This window comes from Scyliorhinus torazame, chromosome 16 (genome assembly GCF_047496885.1).
Source record: "Scyliorhinus torazame isolate Kashiwa2021f chromosome 16, sScyTor2.1, whole genome shotgun sequence".
NCBI classification, from domain to species: Eukaryota; Metazoa; Chordata; class Chondrichthyes; order Carcharhiniformes; family Scyliorhinidae; genus Scyliorhinus; species Scyliorhinus torazame.
The window spans coordinates 18,156,137-18,180,399 of record NC_092722.1 but is presented as its reverse complement, the minus strand read 5'-3'; the positions used below and the strand labels follow the sequence as shown (position 1 = coordinate 18,180,399).

The 24,263-nt window shown below is 46.6% G+C and overlaps 1 protein-coding gene across 15 annotated transcripts in view; it reads right to left on the bottom strand.

Annotated features, from left to right (window-relative positions):
* The window catches only part of prdm16 (PR domain containing 16), a 1,047,324-nt gene that overhangs the window by 20,503 nt on the left and 1,002,558 nt on the right, over window positions 1-24,263 (bottom strand). For all 15 annotated transcript variants that reach the window (XM_072478014.1, XM_072478026.1, XM_072478015.1 and 12 more), the window contains 2 exons: window positions 21,893-22,062; window positions 17,973-18,147 (listed from right to left, as the gene is read on the bottom strand). In XM_072478014.1, the coding sequence (XP_072334115.1) occupies window positions 17,973-18,147; window positions 21,893-22,062 (345 nt within the window). The remainder of the gene's footprint in view (window positions 1-17,972; window positions 18,148-21,892; window positions 22,063-24,263) is intronic.

The window sequence follows — 24,263 nt, the reverse complement described above, 5'->3', positions numbered from 1 at the left end:
ACAGCATTATCAAAAATGTAATTATTTCTGACTCACCCGACAAACGCCAGTTCGCAAAGTTCGTTACGCTGGTCAGCGACCATATTACCCGAAACTGCCACATATCGTTCGCTGTTTCCGTTTCCACACGGCAGGTCGAACCTATAATGGAATTCCTGGGATGGTTGCGCAAACTCGCCGGGTTCGGGCCGGCGTTATCAGAAGCGCTGTGAGACCAGTTGGTTTGCGGAATCAGAGACGGGACGACCCAAGAACGTTTATTGTGTTAAACTGATCTGGGCCTGAAAAAGCAACCAAGCTAGCGTTGTCCTGGGAGGCTGCAGAATGCCGTGTCCAGGTGATCCCAGGGATGGCTGCACTGAGCCTTGGATGCCTGGCAGGGCGCAGGGCGCCCCTCTCCCGGGCGGAAATTTCAGACTCCCGCCGTTGGGGGCACATTCCAGGGGACCAGGACTGACGGCACCAGTTCCCCACCAACGGACGCCGTGCACCCCGTACACCGGAGATTCCTGACAAGCGGAATGAATGCACTGGCACCAGAGGGAACCGATGGGATATGCACCAATAGGAAACCTCATCCACCACCGCACCGATGACCGCCGCAGAACAGGGACGCATTTCGTCAACGATGAGCCGGAGGAGACCCACCGCCTTTATTACATTTCGGCACCACAGGTGCCGCCTATCCAGGTCACAGTCTGGATCAACAATTACCCAATTAAGATGGAACTTGATACCGGAGCCGGAGTCTCTGTAATCAGCCGCTACACGCATGACAAAATTCGCTCTGGGATTCACGCCTTAGTGTTGAAAGATACCGATGCCCAACTGGTGACATATACAGGGGAACCGTTGGAGATTGCGGGCACCTCGGAAGATCCCGTGGAATATTGGTCCCCGTCGGCGAATCTAACACTGGTGGTGGTGAAAGGTTCTGGCCCATATTTGCTGGGTGTGACTGGCTAAAACGCCTCCATTTGGACTGGCAGCGAGTATGCCAAATGTACCCCGTTGGACCAGATGCTGTGCTGACACGTATCCCAGGGGTGTTCTGGGAGGGCCTCGGTACCATCCAGGAGCCCCCGCCAGGATATCAGTCGACCCAGAGGCCCAACCACGCTATTTCCGGGCCCGATCCATTCCTTAAGCTTTGAAACCAAAGGCTGAACTGGACCACTTGGAGAAGCTGGGTGCAATTTGCAGATTGAGCCATGCCGGTCATGAAGCCTGACCAGTCAATACGCCTTTGTGGGGATTAAAAGACTTTTACCAAGCTTGTCGTGAGCCCTGCCTATCGCCAGTTGGTTTTGGACCCATTCTCTCAAAAATCCGTGATCACGAACACGCAAAGGGGGTTGTATAAATATACCAGGCTGCCATTTGGGATCTTGTTGGCATGTGCCATATTCCAGAGGGTGATGGAAAATATCCTCCGAGTGTTCATAGAATTTACAGCGCAGAAGGAGGCTATTCGGCCCATCGAGTCTGCACTGGCTCTTGGAAAGAGCACCCTACCCAAGGCCAACACCTCCACCCTATCCCCATAACCCAGTAACCTGACCTAACACCAAGTGTTGCCGCAGGTGGCAGTTTACCTGGACGATGTGTTGATCACCGGTTCCTCAGGCCAGGAACAACCAAAACACCCGGAGGACGTGCTGCGTAGGTTCGAGGTGGCCGGGGTCTGACTACGGTGTGGAAAGTGCGTGTTCCATGGAACGGAAGTGGTCTATTTGGACTACAGGGCTGACAGGCATGGACTAGACGCAGTAGACAATAAAGTTCAGACCATCCAGCAGGCGCCTAGACCGCAGGAACCCACGGAGCTCTGTTAATTTTTGGACCTGGTCAACGATTACAAGAAGTTCGTCCTGAGCTTGGCGACGGTTTTGGACCCTCTGCACCTGTTGTAAAAGAAGGGCTTGTGGTGGATTTGGGATTCGCCGATGCAGGGAACGTTTGACAAAGTAAAGCAGCGACCGTTGTCTTCCCACTTGCTGACTCACTTCGACCGCCCAAAGCCCTTGTTGCTCACATGTGACGCCTCGCCTACGGAATCAGGGTCGGCCTGGCACCCAGGACGGACGATGGTACCGAGTGGCCCATTGCATTCGCTTTGCGCACCTTGGCGGTGGCGGAGCAAAATTACACACAAATAAAAAAGGAAGGGCTGGCATTGGTGTTCGATGTTAGACGATTCCATCAATATGTCTATGGACATGCGTTCACGGCTTATACTGACCATAAACCGCTTTTGGGGTTATTCAAAGAGGACAAGGCAATTCCCCCAGTGCTGTCTGCGCGCATTCAGCATTGGGCTCTCCTTCTAGTGGCGTACGAGTACATTTTAAAACATCGCGCAGGGCATAGATTCCCCATGCAGATGCCCTCAGCAACCTCAGCGAAATTGGGTGAGGAAGTTGCCATCTTGCATTTTATGAACTCCGCGCCGGTAATGGCAGCACAAGTAAAGGCTCCGTCACAGACCGACCTGCTGCTGGCCAGGGTCCAACACATTGTGCTGTACGAGGCACCGTGCTCTCCCAGAGGAACTGAAGGCTTTTACCAAGTGGAGGAACCCAGTGGCATCCTGCTGTGGGGTTCCCGGGTGGTGATCCCCGAACACGGCCAGGGGGCACTTTTGCAGGACCTCCATATTGTCTCCAAAATCAAAATGTTGGTCTGGAGCTACGTGTGGTGGCCCGTCATCGACATGGACATCGAGAAGTTAGCAAAACAGCGTACCCGGTGCCAGGAGCACCAAGAGCTCCCTTGGCAGCTCCACTTCACCCACGGGAATGGCCAGGCAGCCATGGTCCCACCTCCATGTGGATTTTGTGGAGTCTTTCCAGGGGCCAATGTATCTACTGATAGTAGACGCACACTCTAAATGGATGGCTGTACACCAGTTGCCAACGACTATATTGCATGTCGCCACCCAATGGCTCCGGCAAGCTTTTAGCGTTCACAGACTCCCGGAGGTACTCGTGTCAGACAATGGCACGACGTTAACTAGTTCAAGGTTTGCCGATTTTTTGAAGCAAAATGGAGTCTGTCATGTCCGCTGCGTGCCTTATCACCCATCCTTGAATGGGTTGGCAGAACGTGCCGTACAGACGTTCAAACTGGGGATGAGAAAACAGACCATGGGCTCCCTAGACACCCATCTCACCCGCTTTCTGTTCTGTACAGGACCATGCCGCAAGCTGCCACTGGGGCACCGACTGCGGAGTTTTTGATGGGTTGCCGCTTGTGCACGCAGTTGAGCCTTGTTTCGCTGGATATAAAGGATAGGATCCGTGACCAGCAGGAATGGACTGGAGTGCAGCGAGCTAGACCCATGAGAGAATTCACCACTGGTGACTCCTGTTACATCTGAAGTTTTACTGACGGGGCATTATGGTTTCTGGGAACAGTCATAAAGAGCACCGGACCGGTCTCGTATATGGTGCGGGTGCAACGGAAGGACTCTAATCGGCACGTGGACCATCTCTGGAACCGGGTGGAACAGGTACCCGAGGACCCTTCACAGATCCTGAGCCCAGTGGTATCCCTCCCTCTGGAGCAGTTGTTGGTGGTACCCAGTGAGGCGGCTGGATCCGGTGACTCGGAAATGTGGGATATTGACCAGGCCGACCAGTATTTGCCAACGGCCTTCGACACAGGTCCAGTGGTGACTGCCGAACAACAGACAGCAGAACCTTCCAGACGATCAACCAGGAAGCGACGTTCCCCAGTCCATTACACCCCTCTGGGCCAGAGTGGCAGGTGTTGGATAATCAGCATTTGGCGAAGAGGGCAAAGGATTTCCCCCCTTCCGTCAACATGGGTGACGTATCGGACTTGGGGGGGGGGTGTTATTATAACCCTGCAGGAGGTCCGGGGATCTGCAACATCAGAGTCCCTGTTGTCTCACCTGAATACGATCTACCCAGGTGAGGGGGCAGAGCTAACCCCACTGTTCCTAGCACTGCTGGGATATAAATACCCCGGGGCCCAGGTGTGGGCTGGGCGTGATCGTTTGCCTGAGACTTTACAGCAGGTCTTGGGACCGTCATTGACAAATAGAAAGGGGCCTAATACACATTTTAGGTGACTACCCTGGATGGCTAAAAAATGCCTGATTCACTGTCAGGTCGGATGAACCAGACATTGTTGGGGGCAGAATGGTTCCTGAATTCCAATGTCAGGTTTAGACCTCTAATTTCTAGGTCAGCAGTTCCCAAAACATACAATGGAAACAGTAGCATTTTTGTCTGATCAGTCTATAGGCCAATTCAATTATCACAGCACCCCCCCCTCCCAACACATGAAACCCCCCTCCGTTTTTTGTGTAATGTGATTTGCAACTTTACCTAAAAAGTACAAGAAAGTAATGTGGCCGTTTCTGAATGGTTGGGCACGTGTAATGCTTGCTTGCCACCACGTTCCCACTGAGCTGCAGCCCCTGCATCTTCCAGAGGCTGCTTGATGTGCCAGAATGTTTCACAAAATGGAAATGCAAGTGTAATCGAGGCAGTGGTGCATTGAAGCAGTGTAATCCTAAAATCAATGATTAATAAACCAACCCCCAACTGCAGATAAAGCTCATGTCACACAAGGTTCAACTTACGCATATTCCCGCAGGGATGTACAGCTAAAATTAAGGTGTGCATTTATTTAGGTCTTAGCCTGTGTGAATCTACGACTGCATCTGACATTTACTTTCTGCCATCACAAACATTGACTTTCTAACATCTTGGGTAAAAATGATTCTTCATTCATTGCTGCTCAATGTTACTCCTCTGCACAAGTTTACTGGGCATTGCGGGAAAGGACTGAAGAAGGAAAAATCTCTCTCTTCTGCCTAAAGAGTCCACCGAAAGTGATGTGCTTCCAGAGAACAGAGCTCCATTTACAACACACGTGCTACGCATTCAGTTTTTTGTACAAATAAACCTGATCCCAAGACAGGTCCAGAGAGAAAAAAAATCCCTCCAAAGACAGGAATATGGTTTGTGACCACTCGATTCTATTTCAATCCAGATTAAATAAACCATCAGCCAAATAAGCGTTTAATTAAAATATATGTAAAGCTCGACCCAGATTGATACTACATGCCGAGACTCGATGTCGATTCATCTTCACACATCAACTAAGTGTTTGTATTAAGCCATTTCATCACTTTTTTTTCTGTGGAGATGTATATACTGGGATACTTCCCTCTGGGGTCAGACAAAGTGACAGATCAGTGATATTCCTTCTCTCCTTTTCTTTTTTACGTTTTCCTGAAGGGTTGTTAAATGCAGGAGGTTAAGCGAGAGTGACGTTTAATCACAATGCTGACAGAGAGCTGGCCTGCTTTGGGCCCTAAGAAAAGCAAACAGTGGATAATGCTAGTCGGTCCTGATTTTAGATAGAACAACAATCCCCTTCATTTTCTTTTTTTTTTAAGAAACTGTTCTTTCATCTGTTGAGTTAGCGGCATGGGCGTCAGGGGACTTGTGTCTGGTCCAGCCAGGCTACCTTGTCTTGTTGCAGGAAAAGGGTCATTTGCTCTGTCGTCTGGGGACAAAGGGGGAAGCAGAGAGGGGAGGAGGGAGCACACTGGGTAATTAGCATAGTCCTGATTCAGCTGCCTCCAAACAGAAACTGTTCTTAACTCCTAAAATGAACTCCCTCAACAGTAAATTCTTAAATTCAGCAAAGTAATTGCTCACTTACTAAGTTAACTTTTAACACTTTCGAAACTAGAAGATTTTTCCGCCATGTGCTCCAGCATAAATCAAGAAGTTTTTCCGAAATTCCACGTTGTTTTAAATTGTGCTCCACCAAAATGCGGCAGCACAGAAAATCCTTGTGACATGTCGCCTGTTTAAAATCCACCTTTTTGATATGGCCAAAGCTGTCATTATTATTGTCATTCCAATTTTATACAACTGTGTGGTTTGCTTGGCCAATTAGTTAAGAGTCAACCGCATTGTGATGGGACTGAGTCACATATAGGCCAAACAGGGTGAGGGCAGCAGATTTCCTATCCTCAAGAACTTTAAGTGAACCAGTCAGTTTTTTATGACCATCCGACAGTTTCATGGTCACCTTGTTGATTAGAGACTAACTTACAGATTTATAAAATGGAGTTGAAATTTTCAAACGGTCACTCATGTGGATTGTTTGTCCAGGGCTCTGGAATACTAGTCTGGAAACATAACCACGATGTAATGTAAAACTAACTGGTGTATGTCGTGTCAATTGGACAGAAATGGGTCATTCAGAACAAAGTGCAAAATAGGGAACTGATCATATATGTTGAGCGTGCAATTCTCCTCTTTAACATGCAGGGATGATCATGCCCAGTTTTCGTGTGTGTGCATGCAAGCGTGCAACTGAGTGCAGCCTGCTAAAAATCCGATATTTGAAAACATTTATGTGCCCAGCTTTCAATTACCACAATTCTAGGAAATTCTGTCCAAAACAGAGGTGGTCAGTTTAAAACTGACAGGTTGTTGCTGAAAGATTGTGCAACAGCTGGAAGGTATCTTTCGGTGCATAGAGCTTTTAAGTGTTGGCCTGACTCAGAGCCAGAGGGTTGTGAGTCCAATTTGCATGTCAGAGATGTGAGACTGGAAGCTAACGTTAAAAGGAATCCAAAAATCTTTTACTATTTATATACCCAGAGAAGGTGATAAAAGGAGGAATGTGGATGATTAGGAACCAAAAGGGGACAGGGCTCAGATACTAAATGAGTACTTTGTCGCTGTCTTTACCAAGAAAGAAGATGCTTCTCAAGCCGTAGTGAAAGAGATTGTCGAGGCAATGAATGTGCTAAAAATTGGTAAAGAGGAAGTGTTGGATATGTTGGCTGTAAGTCCATAAATTAGCAGAGGTACTGCCCATATTTCCAATCCTCTTTAGATATAGGGGTGGTGCCAGAGAACTGGAAAATTGTAATTTAACACCTTTGTTGAAAACAGGGTGCAAAGATAAGCCCAGCAAACAGGTGCCAGTCAGTTCAAAATCAGTGGTCAGAAAGCATTTGGAAACAATAATTCCGGGTGAAATAAACAGTCACTCAGCCAAATGTGGATTAATTAAGAAAAGTCAGCACATATTTGTTAGGGGAAAATCATGTTTAACTAATTTGCTTGAGTTTTTTTTATGTGGCTATCCTTAGTCAAGAAAACATGTCAGGATAGTCCTAGCAGCTACAGACCAGGTAGTTTAACTTCAGTGGTGGGTAAAGTTCTAGAAACAATAATCAGGGGTAAAAAACAACAGACACGTGGAGAGATTTGAAATAATTAAGAATAGCCAGGATGCATTTGAAAAAGACAGATCATGCTTAACTATCTATTAGATTTTTTGATGAAGTAACAGAGGTTGATGAAGGGACTGCAGTGGATGCTGTCTATATGGATTTCAAAAAAGCATTGAGTAAAGTACCACATAAAAGGCTGGTTTAAAAAATTGAGGCTCATGGAATAGGAAGTTAAATGTCAAATTTGATAGAAAACTGGCTTAAGGACAGGAAACAGTGGGCTGTGGTAAATAGTTAATTTTCAGACGGGAGGATGGCAGATAATGGTGTTCTCGAAGAGGCAGTGCTAGGACCACTGCTTTTTTTCTTATTTCTAACTGACTTGGATCTTGGAATAGATTTTCAAAATTTGCTGATGGTATCTCATTTGGAGGAGTGGCAAACATTGAGGATGATACAAACTGTCTGCAACAGGACATAGCTAGGCTAACAGAAAGGACAGGGAAGTGGCAGATGGAATTTAATATTGAGGTGATTGATTTTGGAGGAAGAGATAGGGAGAGGTAATATAAACATAATGGGACTGTACCAAAGAGTGTGCAAGAACAGAGGGACCTGGGGTGATGTGCATTGACCATAAGGTGGCTAGACATATTGAGAGAATGGTTAACAAGGTATATGTGATCTTGGGCTTCATAAATAGAGGCATTAAGTGCAAAAGCAGGGAAGTTAAGCTGAACATTACTAAAGCACTGGTGAGGCCATAACTGGAATATTGTGTCCAGTTTAGTCACTATATTTTGGAAAGGATGTGAGGATCCTTGAGTGGGTTATGTTGCAAAAACTGGGGTTGTTCTTCTTGAGGTAAATGGGTTTGAGGGACGATTTGATAGAAGTGTACAAAATTATGGCAGGTTTAGATAAGGTAGACAAGGTAAAGGTAGACAAGGTAAAATTGTTCCCATTAGCAGATATTACAAGGACAGATTTAAGATTTTGAGCAAGGTGGAATGTGAGGAAGAGTTTTTTTATGTAGCGAGTGGTAATGACCTACAATTGGCTGCTGACAAGGTGGAAGCAGAAACAATCAATTACTTCAAAAGGAAATTAGGTGGACACTTGAAGATAATAAACCAGCAGAGCTGCGGGAATGGAGTGGGGGAGTGAGACTAAGTAGATTGCTCCGTAGAGGAGCTGGCAGGGTGTTGATGGACTGAATAGCCTTCTTACGTGCTGTAGATGACTCTATGGGGCAAATTGTACCAGGGCGCATATTCCTCGCCAAGTAAGTCCAGGTATTTTGGTCCAGCAGGGACTGAAGACCCCAGCGATGGGTGGGAATGAGTGGCGTGTCAGGTTTTAGAGGTTGGGGATAGGCACAAAGGGGAAGAATCATCTTAGGGGCTGCCTCCGATGTGCACAGGGACCTCTTCAAAGAAGATACCCCACCTTCCTGCCACCTTTAGTGCAGTGAAAGCCACTGGGCTGGTCACCTTCCTTCTATCATTCCTAGCCACACATATTGTTGTGGCTGAGGCAGAATGAGGTCATTAAGTGGCCTTAGTTGGCTGCCTGATGCTTTACCCTTTGCGGGTAATTTGGAAGATAGGTCCGGGGTGGGCGGGAGGATCGTGGGCTGACTACCTACTTTATTTTATGTAATATTCACTCCAAAACTCTGTGAGGCAACAGAGACGGTTGATGAATGTCCTGCAGTTGATGTGGTGTATATGGACTTCCAAAAGACATTTGATGAAAAGCCACACAACAGGCGTGTCAGCAAAGTTGAAGCCCATGAAACAAAAAGGACAATGACAACATGAGTATGAAGTTGACTGAGTGACAGCAAACAGAGAGAAGTGGTGGACAGTAGTTTTTCAGGCTAGAGGAAGATGTATAATGGGATCTCCCAGGAGTGGCCTTCGGATCACTGCCTTTCTTGATCTTTATCAATGAGCTAGCTTTTGACGTAGAGGATATTTCAAAGTTTGCAGGTGACACAAAAATTGTAAGTATTGTGAACAGTGGGAGGATAGCCATAAACGTCACCATGACTTAGACAGGCTGGTGAATGGGCAGAAATGGCAGATGTGACGGTTCAAATTTAATGCAGAGAACTGTGAATCGATTCATTGTAGGAAAAATTAGGAAAAACAACATAAACTAAAGGTGCAATTCAGAAGGGGTTGCAGGAGCAGAGGGATCTGGGAGTGGTCATTGAAGGTGGCAGAGCAGGTTGAGAAAGTGGTTAATAAAGCCCACAAGAGGGCAGCACAGTGGCGCAGTGGTTAGCATTGCTGTCTCACGGCACCAAGGTCCAGGTTCGATCCCGGCTCTGGGTGAGTCCGTGTGGAGTTTGCACATTCTCCCCGTGTTTGCGTGGGTTGCGCCCCCACAACCCAAAGATGTGCAGGCTAGGTGGATTGGCCACGCTAAATTGCCCCTTAATTGGAAAAAATGAATTGGGTACTCTAAATTTATTTTTAAAAATAAAGCCTACAAGATCCTGGGCTTTATAAATAGGAGTCAAAGAGTATTTTTTTTAATTTATATTCTATCATGGGATGTGAGCATTGCTGGAAAGGCCAGTATTTGTTGCTCAAATGTAGATGCTCTTGAAAAAATGGTGAGCGTTCTTCAGACCATCTGGAGTAGTTGCACGTCCAGTACTGTTAGGAATGGAAGGAAGTTATAGCTGTCGGAGTTGCAGGCGGGAGCGGGGGCAGATGTTTTAGCCTTCACCTTGCTGATTGCTCACAGGTGGGGTCAGCTTCTCCACCCAGTGTCTCGGTGTGGCTGGGGACCTCCTGGAATTTTTGTATTTGCAGAAAGTTAAATACATGCTAAGGGAGTCGATTGGGAGGTTGTATAAAAGATGGCAATCGTTTGTTATGCATTTTAAAAAGCTGGTCACTGTCAGCCGTTAGGGGAGTAAGGGGGCTGTTCTTGTTTTTGGGTTATGCTTTTGTATTTGTGTATAAATTTAAAAATGTACGATAAAAATATTTACAAAAGGAATGGAACAAAGTTATGATAAGTCTGCATAAAACACTAGTTCAGTCTCCACTGGAGTATTTTGTCCACTTCCGGCCACAAAACCTGAGGAAGGATGTGAAGGTATTGGTGAGGGTACAGAAAAGGTTCACGAAAATGGTACCAGGGATGAAATACTTCAGCTAAGTGGATATATGGGAGAAACAGAGGCTACTCTCCTGAGAGAAGAGACGATTAAGAAGATATTTGATAGTGGTTTTCAAAATCGCGAGTGGTCTGGATAGGGTAGATAGGGGGAAATGGTTCCAGTTGGCAGAAGGGTCAAGAACAAGAGAACACTGATTTAAGGTGATTGGAAAAAAGAAGCAATAGTGCCAGAAGGCACCATTTTGATGCAGTGCAAGGTTAGGATCTGGGATGCACTGTCTGAGAGTGTGGTGGAGGTAGATTCAATAGAGGCCTTCAAAAGGGAACTGGATAATTGAAATGAAATGAAATAAAATGAAAATCGCTTATTGTCACAAGTGGGCTTCAAATGAAGTTACTGTGAAAAGCCCCTAGTCGCCATATTCCGGCGCCTGTTCGGGGAGGCTGGTACGGGAATCGAACCGTGCTGCTGGCCTGCCTTGGTCTGCTTTAAAAGCCAGCGATTTAGCCCTGTGCTAAACCAGCCCCTGGTTAATTATCTGATGAGAAAAGAACTGCGGGGCTCAGGGGAAAAGTGGGACTAAGTGAGTTCCTCTTCCAGAGAACCAGCAGAGACATGATGGGATGGATGGCCTCCTTCTATGCTGTAACCTCCTTCTATGATAACATAGGCTGACACTCCAGTGCACCTCTGAAGAGTGCTACATTGTCAGAGGAACGGTCTTTCTGATGAGACATTAGACTGGGGCCCTGTCTGCCCTCACACATGGATGTAACCGGTCCTATGGCTTATCCAAAGAGGTTTTCTTTCGTATCCAGGATAACATTTATCCTTTCATCAATGCCATTAAAGGAGAGTAACCAGTTGCTTTTGCCACTGTTGTTTGAGAAACCTTGATGTGCATACAAATTGACTACTATATTTACCTACATAAGAGTGACTAACATTCTCAACTAATTTGTTGGCTATAAAATGCAAAGGGAATCATGAAAGTCATTGCATAAATGCAAGTTCTTTCTTTCTTATATGAATTGGGCCAGCTATGGTTTATTTGCATTTCTGTGGTGACAGATTTTATTTTTCAAACCTAGGACTAGGGGGAGTATTAACTGAGCCACACCACAACCACAGACCCAATAAACTCAAACACAGTTCATAAACCATAGTACAGGATCAGTGCCCTTACAGGAGAAAACCTGGGCCCTCTGACACATGGGGATTTAACAAATTCTCAGAGATAAGAGCGGTATTAAAGATTGAACCCCTTTATGTGGCTGTAATAATGGCTGGGCTGAGACTAAAGGAAAAGAAGGGGGAGATTCGTCATTATTTCATCACAGTTGAACTCCATTTTTGCATTGAGCACTGCACATAAAGATGTCTATTCAAAATAATCTTGCATTTAGCAAGCTTCTGAACACATTTCTCAGCAACATCTCAACACATTACAAACAAGGAAGCTCTTTGAGGTAAAAATGGTAAATGCTGGAAATACTCAGCGGATCAGGCAGGATGTGTGAAGGCATTAACAGAATAAATGTTTCAGGTTGATGACCTTTCATCAGATGCTAGCATAATGCTTGAAACTATAACTTGCAGCAGCACTTTTAAGCTATCTGGAGGAGCAAATTGAAACAGGTGAAGATTTTTATACAGGGATTGTGATTTGATTGCACTTCCAGACAGGTTAACTTTATTGAGATAAATCCCATCAAAGCAGAGGGGTAAAATAACTTCTCTACAAAGTAGAGAAGAAGCATGGAAGAACATTGATAGTCTCAATAAATAATGGGCAGGATTCTCCATCCCAGGACCCCCGGATCACGTTCCTTGATGGGACAGAGAACCGGGCACGCAACAAATTCGGGATTGATGCCGGGCTCCAACTCCCCACTGGCAGTGGGAACGAGATCCACACCGCATGCTAGCAGGGGCATGTAAATAAATGCAAGTGGGTCTTAATGACCCATTTGGTGGACCAAAGGGGCAAACGGTTGCCCCCTTGGCCCACGATGAGGTCCACCACACCAGGGCCATGCTGGTAGAGACCATCTGAGCCCAGCCAAGGCTCACCCACCCCACAATACTACTGTACTGCCTGCCCATGCCTCCTCTACCAGGCTCCCCCACATCCCCGCACAGGGAAACCTGTAATAGGGAGACCTCCCTACAGTGGCCCCTGTAATAGGGAGATCCCCCTACAGTGGCCTCTGTAATAGGGGGGCCCCCACAGGAACTCCTGTAATAGGGGATCTGTAAGGACACCTGTAATTAAAGGGACCCTCCTCCAGGGATCCCTGAAATAGGGGGACCCCGCAGGGAATGCTGTAATAACATAAAAATACAGTGCAGAAGGAGGCCATTTGGCCCACTGACCCACTTAAGCCCTCACTTCCACCCTATCCCCGTAACCCAATAACCCCATCAAACCTTTTTGGTTACTAGGGGCAATTTATCATGGCCAATCCACCTAACCTGCACATCTTTGAATTGTGGGAGGAAACCGGAGCACCGGGAGGAAACCCATGCAGACACGGGGAGAACGTGCAGACTCCGCACAGACAGTGACCCAGCGGGGAATCAAACCTGGGACCCTGGCGCTGTGAAGGCACTGTGCTACCGTGCTGCCCAGAGGGACCCCCTCCCTAAAGGGACCCCCAACCAGTGAAATCACATGCTTGAGTTATTGGATACAGGGCCGGATTCTCTGATTCTGAGGCTAGGTGCGGAGGATCTGTGGCATTTTACGAGGAAAAAAATCAATGGCGCCCCCCCACCACGTAAAACCCACGGCTTTATTGAAATAAACGGCTGGAGAATGGCCGGGTCCGTGGCCGCGCATGTTCACGGCGATGACCTGCAGCAGTCGCGCCGTAAAACATGGCGCCAGCCGTGCGCGGACCCGATCTGCCAAATAGTGCCCCCCTGGCCACCCCTCACCAGTGCCCTCAGCCCTCACAGAAGTCCACCGGCCAGGGGCACGGCTCCCGCCCGACTGTGGTGCCGCTGGACCCAGTTCTCAGCCGCCACGCCGAGTTCCCATATGGCAGAGACGACGAGTGAATCATGCCACCGGGAACTCGACCCATCGGCGGTGGAGCGTCTTCAGGTGATGCGCTGGGGCTGTCACAACGATGTGTGGCACGCGCCACGATGACGCCGCTTCGGAGAGGGCGGAGCATACGAAACCTGCGTCAAACAGGCACTGCGTCCGATTTTGGCATCAAAAGGGATTCTCCGCCCGATCGGTGATTACGAAATCGGCGTCAGCGAAAGGAGAATCTCGCCCATTGTCTCCCAAAAGGAGAATCTCGCCCAATATGTTTACTTCATGAAAATACAGCAACCAATGTAAAAGTGAAGCAGTCATGGACAGAATGCATTGTATAATAGGCTGAGAGATGTGGGATGAGGAGGGAAGCCATTAATGCACATAAAATCATGATAAGTGTATGCCCTCTGTGCCTGGATTTCTAGCATGCTCTCCTGTCTCCTGGCACACTATAATTCCCTGCTTCAATTCATTGCATCTAATATCTAGATATTTACATAGTAATGGACAAAAAAAACACCAAAATTAATGTCAACTCAAATACTGTTTATAAATTTAGAATTTTCTTTCAATATGTTACACAGTAACAAGATACCGCTCAAAATAATATGTTTGCCTGTTGTCATGTGTGGGATGATTTGGTGCTGTTGCAGTACTCAGCCTCAGACACTAGAGGTCAGTAAAGGTGGATATATGAAGCTGAATTCAGAATAATACTTCTGCTGCTGAAAACCACAATATTTTCTGAGTGAATAGGAATTGTTTTCTTTTATGAAACTTTATTCCCCCTCTACTTTTGCTTCCTTTTCCCCTGAGGGTGAAGACCCGTTTTGGGGTATAGTTTCTCAAGAAGGCCTGAGGTTAAAGTCAGAGAGTCATATTCTGGTATATCACCCACGCTCTCCATGTGTGAAGTGTGATGGTATTTTATCAAATGCAGGTTAGTGAAGGAAGTATTAGCACCCATTGAAGAGAGGTGTTCATTCTGGGGGCCAAGAGCCATATGCGACTCATGTAGGCTTCCCGGTAAGGACAGGATCCGGTTCAGATCTGATGACATTCTTACTTGGGGGAGGAACCGAGGGTGGTCATCACCAATGCAATCTACTTCAGTAGAGGAGGAAGACAGTAAGGAGAAAAAGTGGTGAGGTGGGCGGAAATTATATGTAAATGCATGCAACATTGATACTTGACTGGTTCCTATGGATTGATTGGAAGTTCTTTACAACTTCCCCAAAACAATTCCATCGGAGGATAGCCTCACTTTGCTTATATCTCGCATAGTGAAGCAATGTGGACACCATCAGCCTCTACTACACAGAGCCTGATAAACCATTAGTCACAGGCTTGCACCAACTCTAAGTAAAAGAAAGGGTGCGAGGGGACAGTGTTGGTGGGGACAGTCACTGTTGCGCAAAAGTGCGGCCTTGGCCTGAGGATCCCCAAGGGAGCATTATTTAAATGCCAACAATGAGTCAGTGGTAGCACTTTTGTCGGAGGACAAGGATTCAAGCACCACTCCGCAAGCTTGAGGCCATAATGTAGGCTGACACACCAATAATGAAGCACTTGGAGGTCCTGTCTTTAGAGTGAGATGTTAAAGTAAGGACCCCTGTGCTCTCTAAGGTAGATGTAAAAGTTCCCATAATTAAATAAGAGCATGGCAGTTCTCCCCAATGTTCTCACCAATATTTAATCCTTAACCAACGTCTCTAAAATAAACAATCTGGTCATTATTGCTTTTGGGATCTTGCTGTGCAAATACTGGCTGCTACAATTACAACATTACAACAGTAACCATACTTCAAAGTACTTCATTGGACCTCTTGACGTTGTGATAGGAGTGATACAAATGCAAGCTCTTTCTATGTAACTCAGGGCGAGTCTATATCTACATGGGAACTGTAAAAGGTGAAGAAAGAAGTACTCAATAATGCAGTGCGTATGAAATAAAGCCAAAAGGAGGGTGTTTGCCTGTGAGCTGTATCGTGGATAAGAATATGAGAAGTGACAGTAATTGATTCGATGATGAAGTAATTTGTTGTCATTATGAAGGTCTGGCAAGATTGGAATTCAGCAAAACAAAAGCTGACAGAAAGCTAAATAAATAACACTAATGCACAGTCAGGCTCTTGATGCTGTGTCTCTCTGTCTGCATTTCTTCTCCATGAATCGGTTTAATGGGTGGCATTCGGCACTGATGTATACAGTCAGTTCACGTTAGGTAACGGGACCTGGTTCTAATAAAAGACTGCTTACCTATAGGAGAATACATACTTAACAGAAGTCCACCGTCAAATGTCGATTTGTGGGAAAGAGTCCAGAATTACATTGTAAGTGAATTGATAAGGAAGTTACAAGAGGGAAATGGCTTTTATGCCGCCACTTTGGAATGGTTGTATCATTAAAATGTTTTTTAAAAACTAAAAGGAGATATCAGGCAGAGTGACTTCAGAGTTGAGCTTCAAGGTTGTTCAGGTACAGTGCAGTTTATTGCTCTACAAGTGTAAAAAGCAACACATAGGCTGCCCATCCACACCTATAAATCCTGAATCGAGCAATGGCCACAACTCTCAATGTTTCAAAATTAAATGAAAGAATGAAAACTTGGGCTGATTTCTTCTGAGCTGGGCAGTTTACTAGCACCTCCCTCCGTGTACTCGAACAAGCGCCATAGTGTTGCGACTAGGGGATTTTCACAGTAACTTCACTGCAGTGTTAATGTAAGCCTACTTGTGGCACTAATAAAGATTATTATTGATAAAATAATAAGACAAAAACTGGTTCCAGAATGTGTTTACTTACTGCAGTTAGACTTTGCAACTTGAAATGGTTCAGCCAGTTAGTATACAGCTCCAATTTAACCATTACATGCAGTCCACGGTCGTTGTAAGATTACCTATCATTTGATTTGCAATGAGCACTACTACAGGAGAGCTGCAAGTTTAACCTAGAATCTTTGTGATTTAGGTTTAAGAGGGGGTATCTGTACACTTGCTGGTGTGTTGTCTTATTACCTTGTTTATGTTTTACAACTGCTGGGTGAAAGTTGCCAGAAATCATTCATTTTGAGTCGGACTCCCCAGACATGAAGCCATTGGAAGAGAACCTGATGACAGCAGGGGAGCGGGAGGAGGAATGCTATATAAAATGGTCCAAAGTGGGGTAACAGGTAGTGAGTGACCAGAGCCAGCAGTCCATGTACAGCTATGGTAGATTATGAATTAGAGAGTTATTCTCTACAGTGCATTTAAACCTTCTAAGCATAAATAACTAGATGGCGGACTGACAAAGCATATGGGAATGTTAATGTGTTATACCCGGTTGACACCAGTTCCAACCACCTGGCTATTGAGGCCTCAAACTCAGTTGTTTGATGATGTGGAGAGTTTATGCAGAAGCTGGGCCTCCTCATGTTGGTATGGGAAGTCAATTAGTAGGGTGTCCCCAATCTGTCCTTGCGTAAATTGAATTGTGCCATCGATTGAGTCACATTCACTATAAATGAGGTTAAAATACGCTGTGGGATTGAACGTTCATGTGAAAGTCTAAAATCATGATACGAGTCTGGTCTCAACCAGCGAAACCTTCAACCACTGCACTGGCTCTCGTCTGCCTCTTCGTACCTCTTATTTTTGCAACAAGTTTCACAGCATATGTTTTGTTATGCTCGTGTCGTAGCAAAAGCTGCTTCCTTGATGTGCACTCTGACAAAGGAAGGTTCAGACTTGGACATAGCTTTAACACGTTTATTAAACTATCAACAATTCTCCTACTTGGATTCAACGCTACTGTTAATCCTTCTATAGCTACTCAGACTGACTAACCAGTCTGCTACAATCCACGTAGTGGGAGTGATGTTCAATCAACCCTGTGTCTGTACCCACTGAGAGTCTCCACTGGAAAGAGACTGAGCATGTGTGCTGTGTCCTTTTATATGGGTTGGTGTAATGCCCTCCTGTGGTAGTGTCACCTCTGTGTGTATCGTGACTGCCCATTGGTCGTATCCTATCTTACTGACCTATTGGTTGACTGTCTGTGTGTGTCATCTCTGGTGTTCCCTCTAGTGTCTAGTTAGGTGTACTGTATGTACATTGACTCTTTGTGTACTTACAGAGATGTATATCACCACAGCATGTTCATTTTGGGAGTAGGAATCGCAGATTTATTAAAATACAATTGAATGTAAAATCTGCTTTTCCCGATTGGCCTGCGTGTGTGTTTGGTTTGTGATAGGAGGGTGGGTGGGGGTGAAAGGAGAATCAGCAAGAGGCAAGGCAACAAAGCGAACATCTCTTGCACACGTCTATGTAATTCTTTTAGGAGCTGCCTCTGCTTTCCTCCAATAGTCTGAGAGCCCGAGCAGACCCCGACCCTGACTGCCCCCCCCCTCCACCCCTCCACCCCCCCCCTCCACCCCTCCACCCCCCCCCCCCTCCACCCCTCCACCCCCCCCCCCCCCCCCCCCCCACCGCCCCACACCACCACCACCCGACCTCCACCCACTCTGACAGGCCTATTTCAGGGAAGAGCATGGTCACCTTTTGTCGGCTGAACTGGTCGCCTGGCTGAGGTCATTGTTTCCGATGAAATTCCGGATTTCAGAAAAGTATGACTCTTCCTTTTCCTCCAAAAGTGCAGTATTGTCCAGCTCAGAGTTTGGGGAAGATGCACTGGTGCCTAGGTGATTGGATGAAACACCAGAATGTTGGCTCACTGAAAAAGGAGGAAGTGATCAGATGGCTGTCGACAAGAAGAAGGAATCATTTTACGCAAATCGTTAAAATTCTGTATTTACTTTTGACCCCTTTATTTAAAAATAATGACCCCGATGCAAATTTTTGTTCGGTATGACTCTTGCACTTCTACTAATTCACTTTGCTGCCAGGAATGTAACAATGAAATTTAGCTTCAAAGAATCAATGTTGAGTGTTGCTTTACTATACATCTTCAAGAGAGTGCTACCTACGATGGAGACTGGATCATACATCAAACAGGTACCAAATAATATCACATGGCGAAGGATCTCCTGGACTAGTTTCAATCATCCAGAGAGAAGCTGGAGAGGAATTTTCCAGATTTTCCCTCCTAATTGGTTTTGATTTGGTTTTTGGCCTCTCCCAGAGAGGACACAGTATTGAGGGAGCTTAAGACTTCACAACCGTCTGGAACTACTCATAAACAGAATATGCTGGAAATACTCAGTAAGTCAGACAGCATCGGTGGAGAGAAGAACGCAGGCCTGGATTCTCCATCGGTGGGATCCCCGCTTTGCCGGCCGGCACTCACTCCCGCGGATTTCCCAATGGTGTGGGGATACCCACAATGGGAAACCCCATTGGTCGGCTGGCGGTCGGAAGATCCCGCTGCCGGCGGGGGCGATGGGACGGAAAATCCCACCCACAGACTTAGGGCGCGATCTACCGGCCACTCTGAAAAGTGTGAGGTTGTCCATTTTGGAAGGATAAATATGAATGCGGAATACAGGGTTAACGGTAGAGTTCTTGGCAATGTGGAGGAGCAGAGAGATCTTGGGGTCTATGTTCATACATCTTTGAAAGTTGCCACTCAAGTGGATAGAGCTGTGAAGAAGGCCTATGGTGTGCTCACGTGCATCAACAGAGGGATTGAATTTAAGAGCCGTGAGGTGATGATGCAGCTGTACAAAACTTTGGTAAGGCCACATTTGGAGTATTGTGTACAGTTTTGGTCACCTCATTTTAGGAAGGATGTGGAAGCTTTGGAAAAGGTGCAAAGAAGATTTACCAGGATGTTGCCTGGAATGGAGAGTAGGTCTTACGAGGAAAGGTTGAGGGTGCTAGGCCTTTTCTCATTAGAACGGAGAAGGATGAGGGGCGACTTGATAGAGGTTTATAAGATGATCAGGGGAATAGATAGAGTAGACAGTCAGAGACTTTTTCCCCGGGTGGAACAAACCATTACAAGGGGACATAAATTTAAGGTGAAAGGTGGAAGATATAGGAGGGATATCAGAGGTAGGTTCTTTACCCAGAGAGTAGTGGGGGCATGGAATGCACTGCCTGTGGAAGTAGTTGAGTCGGAAACATTAGGGATCTTCAAGCAGCTATTGGATAGGTACATGGATTACGGTAAAATGATATAGTGTAGATTTATTTGTTCTCAAGGGCGGCACGGTAGCATTGTGGATAGCACAGTTGCTTTGCAGCTCCAGGGTCCCGGGTTCGATTCCGGCTTGGGTCGCTGTCTGTGCGGAGTCTACACGTCCTCCCCGTGTCCGCGTGGGTTTCCTCCGGGTGCTCCGGTTTCCTCCCACGGTCCAGGGATGTGCAGGTTGGGTGAATTGGCCAATGATGGATTGCCCTTGGTGTCCAAATTGCCCTTGGTGTTGGGTGGAGGTGTTGAGTTTTGGTGGGGTGCTCTTTCCAGGAGCTGGTGCAGACTCAAGGGGCCGAATGGCCTCCTTCTGCACTGTAAATTCAATGATAATCTATGATTAATCTAGGACAAAGGTTCGGCACAACATCATGGGCCGAAGGGCCTGTTCTGTGCTGTATTTTCTATGTACTATGTACTCTGCACCCGGAAAGCAGCACGCCATTGTTGCCTGTAAATAATGGGAGACCCCGGTCCCAGGATCTACCCAGCTTGCCACATCTCACGTTAGATCTCGCGAGACGTTGCGATGTGAAGCCCGCCCACTCTGGGCGGATCACATTTTGGCAAACCTGCATACTAGAGCGAGACAGCCAGTCTCACTTTAATATACAGTTCCCTGAGGTAACCAAGGTGTTAGGATATATCTCTTTTGCCTTGGAGACATCAGGCAAGCAGTGTTCAGTACTGGTCTCCACAAACGGGGACCAGATGGAACGGCACTTGGTAAGGTCTCCCAGGGGTTTGAAGGCCCCCAGGTGCTTGCCCTCTGGGCAGGGTGGTACCGTGAGACTGCTGGTGCCACTCGGACATCTGGCACTGCCAACCTGGCACCATGGCACTGCCTGGGTGCCAGCCTGGCACTGCCAAAGCGGCCAAGTGACACTAGTAGCTGGCAGGGGCACTGTCATGGTGTCAGGCTTGCATTGCCATGGTGCCAAGCTGGCATTATTTGCACAGTGGGGGATGCGCTGCTCAATTGTGGGAGGTTCAGTTGGGAGATGGGGCTGGTTGGGGGGGAGGGGGGATGGAGTCTCACATTGGGGGCTTGAGAGACCGCGACGCCATTTAAAAATAGCTCCCTGATCTCTCCCTGCACAAGCAAGTTTTGACATGATTCTATGAAGTGGGGCTCCTCAGTGCAGGAAACGGGACTCAGTGTGACCTTGGCCACGCATTCCCGCTGAGGCCCCGTGGCTAACCGGAGTCAGGTTAAATAGCATTGTATTTCTCGGTGCTGCGAGCGCAGGGAAACACGCGGCTAAATGCGTGTTCTCAGTTCTGATGAAAGGACATAGATCAGTAACACTGGGCCATAACTCCCAAGCTCCTCAGTGTGTCATATTGGAGGTGGGGGGGGGGGGAGGTGTAGCCATAAGATGTGACGAGGAATTCTCTTGGGAGGTTGCCAGGTGAGTTCTGCCCCAAAGTGCAAATTTTCCCTGGGCAATTGCTCTGCACTGGGAACCATCCAAAAAATGTGATTTCAATCACAAACTTTGGATGGTACAGACTGGGTTACGCCAAACGTTCATCATAAAAAGTTAGAAGAATTAAATCCTCTTTTGACTATTGCACACACTGACCCCCCACAGGGCTTCTTTCACAACCCACAAACCCCCAGGGGACTCCCCACAGCACCCCTGACGGGACTCCCCACGGTTCGACTCTCAATGGGCCTCCCTTCACCATCCTGACAACCTCCACTGGGACTCTTCCCCATTCTGCCTGGTCTGGCTCACACCCAGACATTCTGCGAGGCCCAACCTGACATCTCTCCGCCAGGACCTGGCCCCTGACCTTGAGGCTCGATCAGCCCACCTATCCCAAGGCCTGGCTCCCCCCCTCACGTGACCCAACCTTCCCCTCCCCACCCCAGATCCGACCCTCTATCCCTGCGGCCAGCTCCCCCCATCCCTGAGGCCCAACACCACCCAATTCCGGTTTTGCCATTCTGCCCGACCAGCTGAGTTTTTCCAGCATTTCTGTTTTTGTTTTCAGATTTCCAGCATCTGCACTATTTCGCTTTCATCACAGTTAAACATGTTGGTCTGGGACTGGAGGCTGACTGGGGCTGGGTCAGGCTGAGTAAGGATGGTGGGTCTCCATCCCTGAAGGACAGTCGATGGGTTTATTTTTGTTGACCATCAGATTTTTATTTCCAAACCTTTTTAAACTGAACTTGATTTCTCCAACTACTTTGGTGGAATTTGAACTATGGTTTCTGGATTACTCGTCCAACAACACAACCATCACACCGCCAGACGCAGAGGTTCCCCATCTAGTACAGCTCCTGTGAACCAGTAAGAGGGTGATCCTGATATACCTGGAATACTCTCGTTCTCATGTTTCTTGAGGTGGCGGTCAAGGTTGGTTTGCTGCCCAAAGCAGCGGTTGCACAAGTGACATTTGAATGGCTTCTCTTTGTTGTGGATGTTGCGGACGTGCCTTTGTAAGTTTGAGGAGATGCTGAACGATCTGTCACAGTATTTACACCTGGAAGAACAAGAATCATTGGCTGTAAAAAGCTATCTCCAAAGTTTAGTGGCCAATCGAGAATTGCAGTGAAACCTCCTCAAACCTGGAGGCTGCTCAGTGGCCTGTTAAATGCAGCTAGTTGTATTTATTTAGAATACTGGAAACATTAGGCCCCAGAAAAATGATACATATTGCACCTGATGCAATTCCTGTGTGATGATCCCAATTCCGCTAGAAAAGCTAAGACTGGCAGGATGATCTCATAGAGATCTTTAAAATTACGAAGGCGTTGTTAGTCAGGGTAGGAGAAAACTCCAATATCCACACCTGATCATTTGCATGTGTTTTTTTGTGTGTTAAAAGACTGAATTGTCCAATAATTTAGATTAAGAAATATAAACAACTTGCAAATTATGTATTTAAAAGTCAAATAATTAGAATTAAGGTGAGTGGGCTTTAGTAGCTTGGGATCTTTAACTTTCAGTTAAGTCAAGGGAGCAGGCAGATGTCTGATCTGACATTGTAGCAATCTTTTTGCACTGATCAGATGACTACTTTATGTAGCTCCAACTCTTGGTGTGGGGTTTAAACTCAAAACCTTTGACTTGGAGGCAAAAGTGTCACCAACTGAAGGCCAGAGGGTGGGTGTGGGAGGCAGAAAAAAAGCCAAGATTCCCATTCCTATCAATTTACTCGCCGCTGCTGCAGGGACACGGGCGGCGTGGTTGGGATCTGCTGCGATGGTCCCAAATACAAAAAGCCGACTGATGCTTGTTGTCTGGGTTCACACTCGCAGATTGGTAGCTGTGGTAAAATTTGGAGCTGCAGCCTGCGGAACTGTCACTCGCCTCCTCCCTTCAGCAACCAACCAACAAGGTGTGAGGAGAATTGGAAGAAAAGGAAACGAGGAAAGGGCTCTGAAGAGTTAACACATGGTGGATAGAACACACAGCACTAGTCTGCGAGTTGTTCCCAGGGGTTTATTGATAGAATTGATATACCACAATTTTACCTCGCTGTACAAACATCAGAGTTCCACTTGTGGGGCTAATTGTGCTGGGAAAATTACTGGGCATCAAAAGTTTTAATCAGATGAATCCTTTTATGTTCTGCCTAAAAATGCCTGATGCTAATTTAAGATCCTGGTGCAGCATGGGTCAATGGCAATTGTCAGATGGCGAGAAAGCCGAGTGTTTTGTTTAGTGCACCAGGGACCGAGAGTTACTTCATCTGGACGGGCTGGTCATCAGTGCAGTGCCCGGATCATTTGCTCTTAAACTGAGGTTTTCAAGCGGTCACTGTTCATCAGACAATCTCCTTGCGCAATCTGATAATCACTGTGCGAGTGAAGTGCTCTGCACTGTGAACCGTGAAGGGTTTTAAAACAAAGCCCCGGTTTGCTATCCAATGTGCTGCATACTTACCTCCAAGTCAACTTGAAAAGTTGCAGGGAAAATGATCCCAGTCATTTGTTAGGGTAAATTGTTTCTAAATTACCTAATCATAGAGAAAGAGAGAGCGAACCAAAAAAAAAAAGCTGACAAAGTTAAAACATCATCCTTAGGGGATTTTCAATCTGTAACATAGACGCCAAACAGGGAGCGAGAAAGTGATGTCTACAATCAGCAAAGATTTAAACAGAATCAATCTTCTTTCTGTGAATTTTTAAAATTCCTTCATGTGCTAGTGGCAGCTTCTCAGGACTGATCTGGTAGACTTGGAATGGGAAAAAAGGTCTATTAAACTTGCTCTCTTGCCCTCTTGTCTGGCACAGTTAATGGGGAAAGAAACCTGACTATTCATAGTTATACATTCTTACTCCCATTTTGGAGATGGGAGTGAGAGGGTTTGGTGAATGAGGGATGAGGGGGCAGGGTGAAGGTGTTGCCAGCTCCAGCTATTCGATAATAATTAACCCAGTGATTTCCAAGTTACTCAGCTTCTTGTGATTGGGATGGTGCTGCCAGCCATCAGATTGGAATAATCTGCACCAGAGCATCTTTTTGCTCTGTGCAAATCCAATTGTCTGCCCTCTAGGTGGACATCCTGTGTCACTATTCGAAGAAGAGCATAGGGTTTCTCCTCGTGTCCAGGCCAATACTTATCCATCGAACATCATCATGAAAACTGATTATTTATTTAATTGCTATATGTGGAACCTGCTGTGTAAAGTAAGTAAAGTCACCATAGCCCCACATGACCATAGGCTGCTTTCCCGT